Source organism: Mus caroli, chromosome 17 (assembly GCF_900094665.2).
Source record: "Mus caroli chromosome 17, CAROLI_EIJ_v1.1, whole genome shotgun sequence".
NCBI lineage: Eukaryota > Metazoa > Chordata > Mammalia > Rodentia > Muridae > Mus > Mus caroli.
The window spans coordinates 42144687-42151547 of record NC_034586.1 but is presented as its reverse complement, the minus strand read 5'-3'; the positions used below and the strand labels follow the sequence as shown (position 1 = coordinate 42151547).

The following is a 6861-nucleotide window of genomic DNA, read 5'->3' as shown; positions in this document are numbered from 1 at the left end:
CCGCCTGCCTCTACCTCCCAAGTGCTGGGATTAAAGGCGTGCGCCACCACGCCCGGCTAGGAACTATTTTTAAAGGGGTGGGTAGCAGTGAGATAGGATGCAAAAATCCCTTAAAGAGTTCATATTTACTTACTTTGTGCCTATAAGATACAAGGAAGGCTGAGGATATAATTCATTGGTGGTGAACTTGCTTTGATGTACAAGGCTTTAGTATTAACTCCCAGTACCACAAAAAAGGCACCATACTTTAAACACACACACACACCACACACACACACACACACATATATATACACACATATACACATCACACACTCATATACACACACACACATGCATCACACACACACATCACATACATACATATATACACATACACACACATATACACATCACACACTCATATACACACATCACACACTCATATACACACACACATGCATCACACACACACATCACATACATACATATATACACATACACACACATATACACATCACACACTCATATACACACATCACACACTCATATACACACACACACATGCATCACACACACACATCACATACATACATATATACACATACACACACATATACACATCACACACTCATATACACACACACACACACAATCACACACACACATCACATACATACATATATACACATACACACACATATACACATCACACACTCATATACACACATCACACACACATATATACACACACACACATATTCACACACACATACACACAAATATACAGACACACATAATGTCACTGGGAGGGAGACTCTTTGGGGAAGAACTGCAATAGTGAGGAGGGCAGTGGGGGATGCATATGAGTTAACTCCATTAATATACACGTATGGGAATGTCACAAAACCCATTACATTATCCTTTTAAAACCTGGTAAAGCCACAAATAGTAGTTACTCATTTTGCTTGATGTCTGTTACCACACACTCGTGGACTTCGGAGCTTTCGCACCAAGTCTGATTGCTAGTGATTAGTTTGTGGGTTGACTTTAAAGGTAGGGGCAAACTTAGAACAATATGATTAGAGAGAAGAGTCATTCAACTGAAAGAACAAACAGTGGTTGTATTATATTGAAAATATCTAGAAAACCCGTCTGGTGGGAGTCGATGATTTTTTTTTTTTTTTTAAGATTTATTTATTTATTATATGTAAGTACACTCACTGTAGCTGTCTTCAGACACTCCAGAAGAGGGCACCAGATCTCGTTGTAGATGGTTGTGAGCCACCATGTGGTTGCTGGGATTTGAACTCTGGACCTTTGGAAGAGCAGTCGGGTGCTCTTACCCACTGAGCCATCTCACCAGCCCCGGGAGTCGATGATTTTGATGAAACATTGTTCTCTGTAGTCTTGAAGCTCACGTTTGAGAACTGATACCAGAAAATAGGACACGTTCTGGACGTGATCATGTGTTGCTCTCCGTGCTTTTAGAAGCCATAGCAATTTTATGATTGTTTTTACTGTTTTGTTTTCCCCCCAGGGGACCTTACGAGAAAAAATTCGACACATTTATCCCGCTTGAGCCACTTCCGAAAATTCCCAAGTGAGTTTTTCACCAGGTTGTTTATGATCCCTCTGTGGAAATGAAACACTTTTCTCCCATGGGGGGGCCTGCAGTCAGTGAAACCATGGGGACCTTTTGTGTCCCGCAACAGGGTCAGTGCAGAATATATATGGTGGACAGTTGGAGAGACCCATGGAGGTCAAAGGGTCTGTGGCATCTGGCCACGGGAGGGGGACAAGTTCTACATATGACACTGGCCAACTGCCAGATGCCATGGTGTGCTTGGGTATGCATGAGAAAGGAGTTTACATGGAGCAAAATCAATGATACCCTGTTTCCAGAATATTAGAGTGTTCTTGAAAAGAAACACATTTAATGATTCCAACTGGGGGAACTTGGTTAGTGTTTCAAAACCAAACAGAAGGCCAATAGAACATCCCTGTACTTGAGGGAAATACTAGTCCTTTGTTTTTATACTAAAATTAAGAAAAAAGGGTGTGCATGTATAGAGGCACATGTGCCTCGCCTTAGGGAGTTGGTTCTCTTTTCACTATGTGGGTCTCAAGGCTTGAACTCACGCTGTCATACTTGGCAGCAAGCCCTATTATCCACAGAGCCATCTCACTGGCCCTAATTCCATGATTATAGGATTTTATTTTTTTTAAATTAAAAATTATGTGTAGAGGTGTTTTGTTTGTACCATGTGCGTGCCAGTGCCCAGATATCCAGATACTTTTAGATTCCCTGAAACTGAAGCTACAAATGGTTTCAAGCCATAGTGTAGGTGCTGGCAAGGCATTAAACCAGGGTCTTCTGGGAGAGCAGCCAATGCGCCTAACTACGACTGAGCTATATTCCCAGCCCCCTAATTCCAAACTTCTGCTTTGCCCATGAATTTATGTACTTATTTACCTCTTCTCTCTCTCTCACTTTTTGAACACAAATAGTCTCATGTAATATGGTGAGGTAGGCATGTATGCTCCCGAGTCTCACACACCAGGATTCAGAGCAGGGTGGGAATAAAAGCCTTTTATTTTAAACTTGGCACCTCTAATGCCTTCATTATGCCTCATTATTCCTTACAACACATAATTAAGCTTCTCGTGTCTGCACTTTCTTTTTAAATAAACATTATTCTAGAATATTCAAAATATTAGCCACTGCCTAATTTTACCATCCTACCCATTTTAGTTTTTGTAAACTGCCTCTTATAAATATATGAAAATAGTATGTATAAATCATAAAATACCAAGCAGGATGGTTTTTCTATTGTGTTATGCTATACTGTATTATATATGTATGTGTATGTATGTATATATACACATACATACATATATACACATACATACACATATATGAGTTTCTCTGTGTAGCCCTGGCTGTTTTGGAACTTGATTTGTAGACCAGGCTGGCCTTGAACTCAGTAATTTACTTACCTCTGCCTCCTGATTGCTAGGATTGAAAGTGTGTGTTACCACTGCCCAGCTTGATCTTTAGTTGTTAAAGGTGTGCTGCTTGAGTATATTTTGACTGTTGTTAGGACTTCTCTAAGGATAGTTTTATAGAGTACCTAACTACCCCCTTTGGAGTCTTTACCAAATGCTTGTAGTAATCAATGACGTTTTCCACTTCTTTGGTGGGATTTAGAAGGATTTTTCAGTTTTCTGCGAGAGCCGGGAACAATGCAATACCTTGCGGCTTATTTGGTGTACACTTCCATATCACACACAGTTCATCAAGTCAGGACCAGATGCAGACCGGTGCCATAGAGTGGTGTTGCTTACTGGCTTGCTTCTCACAGCTTGCTCAGCCTGCTTTCTTATAGAACCTAGGCCCACCAGTTCAAGGATGGTGCTACCCAGAATGGGCTAGGCTCTCTCACATCAGCTACCAACTAAGAAAATGTCTTACAGACCTGCCCACAACCTCCATCTTATGGAGGCATTTTCTTTTCTCTCTCTCTCTTTTTTCTTTGGTTTTTCGGGATAGGGTTTTTTCTGTGTAGCCCTGGCTGTTCTGAAACTCACTCTGTAGACCAGGCTGGCCTCAAACTCAGGCTGCCTCTGCCTCCCAAGTGCTGGGATTAAAGGCACCACTGCCCAGCATGGAGGCATTTTCTTGAGGTTCCCTGCTCAGATGGTGTTAGCTTGTGTCAAAATGACATAAAACTATCCAGCGCAGCTCATGATAGACTACATTATTGTCCTGTGGCACCCCACCCTATAATAAACGTCTTAACGTTCAGCAACACTCAAGGGAACTGGTATACAAATTTCAGAAGTTCATTTTCTGTGTAGCTCCCCGCCCCCAACTTTGCCCCGCTGTTTCTGTGCATCTAAGGTTTCCTAATGACATATCTCTGGCTCTTCAGACTTGTTGAGAACACTGTGCTCTGTCACTTGGACTGCCCACTTCCTCAATCATGAAGCCAAATTTGCAGGTGGCCTTTTATTTCCCATGTTATTGGATGGGTAGGCTTTATACAATTGCATTACTCTCATCCATATCTATAAATCTTAAGATTACAACTCTCTGGGGCTCAAGAGAAGGCTCAGTGGTTAAGAGCACTGGGAGTTCTTCCAGAGGACCTGGGTTCAAGTCTCAGCACCCACAGGGCTGCTCATGATCGTCAGCAATTCTAGTTCTGGTGGTTCTACCATCTTTAGGCCTCTGGGCACTACATGGGAAATGGTGCAGATGCATATAAAACACCCATACATATAGTTATAAAACTTAAAAAGATTACAACTCTTGTTCTATTCCATTTGCATTTAGCTAATATATCATAGGTCATTCTATTGCTTTGGAATCACTCTGTGTTTAGGTCTGTCTTTCTAAATCTACTTTTTTTTTTTTTTCCGAGACAGGGTTTCTCTGTGTAGCCCTGGCTGTCCTGGAACTCTCTTTGTAGATCAGGCTGGCCTTGAACTCAGAAATCCGCCTACCTCTGCCTCCCAAGAAATGGGATTATAGGAGTGCGCCACCACATTTTTGTCTCTGTTTACTCAGTGTGTTGGAATGTATGTGTGTCAAGGTCAGAGGAAAACCTTAGGTGCTATTTTTAGGTGCTGACCACACCCTGCCTTGTTGTGTGGGTGCTGGGCTTTGAACTCAGGTCCTTGAGGTTAACCATAATCATTTTACTCACTGAACAATCTCCCCAGCTCCTTAATGTGGAGGCCTCGTTTCACTTTATGGTCACGTGGTCATGCAGTGCCTTTCCCATAGATGGTGTTTGTAAATTTAACACGGCAAACGTTCAAAATCAGTGGGATTGTGTTCTTCCTGCAGTCTGCCTTTCTGGGAGAAGGAAAAAGCCAACAATTTGAAGAACGAGATAAAAGAAGTCGAGGAGCTTGACAACTGGCAGGTGCCGATGCCCTTCCTACATGGCTTCTTCTCCACTGGTAGGTTCACAAAATCTCAAAAACCACCTACAGAAACTGGAGGAGTTCAGAAGAGCAGTCCTTTGGGAGGCTTCATGTGGAGCTCAGAGGTGGCAGGGCGTCTCCTGGAGTGGGTGTGCCTTCTGCCTCCAGAAGGTCCTCTGGGCAGAGGTCCTCACCGTGCTCTGAGGGTTGAATGTGCCGCTTGAGAGCTGTTGGGCTTTAATGCTGTACCTCTATCCACAGGTGCTTCCAACTTTTCAAGACAACAATGAGCAGAGACATTGAGCCCCCAAGCATTCGCTGACTGCCCTCCCAGCCAGCCTCTGCCATTGCTGGGTGTTTTTATTCTTTGTTTTTGACACTGTATCTGTCCTAAACCATTTGTTTGACTCGAATGAGGAATCACTATGTTTGGCCTTGTTTAACACTCAACTGTGAAAACTTTCAAGATGTGTAGAAAAGTTGCACTGATCATAAAGCAGACACCTGGGCGCCCTCATCTAGCCTCTCCCATGGTAGCATGTATGCCCGTGCTTTTGTTCCTCTCCCTCTATTTGCTGACCCACTTGCCAGCCAGTGACACACATCAGACTCCTTTACACCTTCAGACCTACTACCTTAAACATGTGTCTCTTGAAGTGGGGGATATTTTCTAACCACCACGGGTAAACTTCCAACGCAAGCTTGGTATTTAGCACTGACACTAATATACAGCTCATGTTTGGTTTTACTCAGACACTGCAGGTTAATGGTAGCAGGCAGGCATTATGGCAGTGTTTCTGTTTCCTCAGACTGCTACTACGGAATATTAGAGACCAGGTAGCTTATAAACAAAAAGAATTTCCTTCTTATAGTTCTAGAGCCTGGAAATTCCAAGCCCAAGATGCTGGCAGATTTGGTATCTGGTGAGAGACACTGCCTTCCTGCTGTGCACTCATATAGGGGAAGGGGCAAAGTTGGATCTCTGAGGTTTTTTTCCTTTTGATACAGGGATTATGTTTGTGTGGTGTATGTGTGTGTGTGTGTGTGTGTTGCTGTGAAAAATACTCTAACAAAAGCAACTTAAAGAAGGAAAGGTTTAATTTGCTTCCCATTACCAGAGGGATGCAGTCGACCGCGGTGGAGAAGACATGGCAGCAGGCATGGAAGGCATTGTGGTAGTAGGAGGAGGTTGGCTGCTCACATTGTATCTACAGTCCAAATATGAACAGGGAGAAGTACCAGGCTATAGAGCCACAAGGCCTGCTCCCAGTAACCCACTTTCTACCCCAAAAGATCTAATTCACTCCCGAAAGACTCCTTGAAACCAGCATTACCTCTCATAGGGACAGTAAACACCAGATCACCTCTCATCAGGCTCTTCCTAATCAAAAGCCTATCAATTTTCATTTTCTCCCACTCTTCCTACAGGGTTTCTCCATGTAGTCCTATCCGTCCTAGAATTCACTCTGTAGACCAGGCTGGCCTTGAACTCAAGAGATCTGCCTGGCTCTGCCTTTCAAGTGCTGGGATTAGAGGCGTGTGCCATCAGCCAGTCAGTCCTATCAGTTTTCAATGTCACTACTGTATTGGGGACAGTATTATTTTCACTTCTCATTGCTGTATCAGATGAGAAGCAATTTCAGGGCTATTTTGGCTTTCCGTTTTAGGGTACACGGTCTATCACAGTCAGGGAAGGTACAACAGTAGCAATATGAAGCCTTTGGTCCCACTGGTGCTCAGCTGCATTTCTCATTTTTATTTCATTTGTGACCCATGGGAAGAGTCTGTGCATATTCAGGGTGGGTCTTTCCTCCTCCATTACATGTCTCTGAGGAAAACACCCTCAGATACACAGAGGGTCAAATCTAGTCAAGGTAACAGTAAAGGCCAATCACCAGAGGGACCAAGCCATATCCAAACTATAGCAATAGGAAACTTAACAACTCC

The 6861-nt window shown here is 43.2% G+C and overlaps 1 protein-coding gene across 1 annotated transcript in view; it reads left to right on the top strand.

Annotated features, from left to right (window-relative positions):
• The window catches only part of Spats1 (spermatogenesis associated serine rich 1), a 27501-nt gene extending 21546 nt beyond the window's left edge, over positions 1-5955 (top strand). The window contains exons 6-8 of the mRNA XM_029470906.1: positions 1520-1582; positions 4835-4950; positions 5176-5955. Coding sequence (XP_029326766.1) covers positions 1520-1582; positions 4835-4950; positions 5176-5204 — 208 coding nt within the window. The 3' untranslated portion in view covers positions 5205-5955. The remainder of the gene's footprint in view (positions 1-1519; positions 1583-4834; positions 4951-5175) is intronic.
• The last annotated feature ends 906 nt before the right edge of the window (positions 5956-6861 follow it).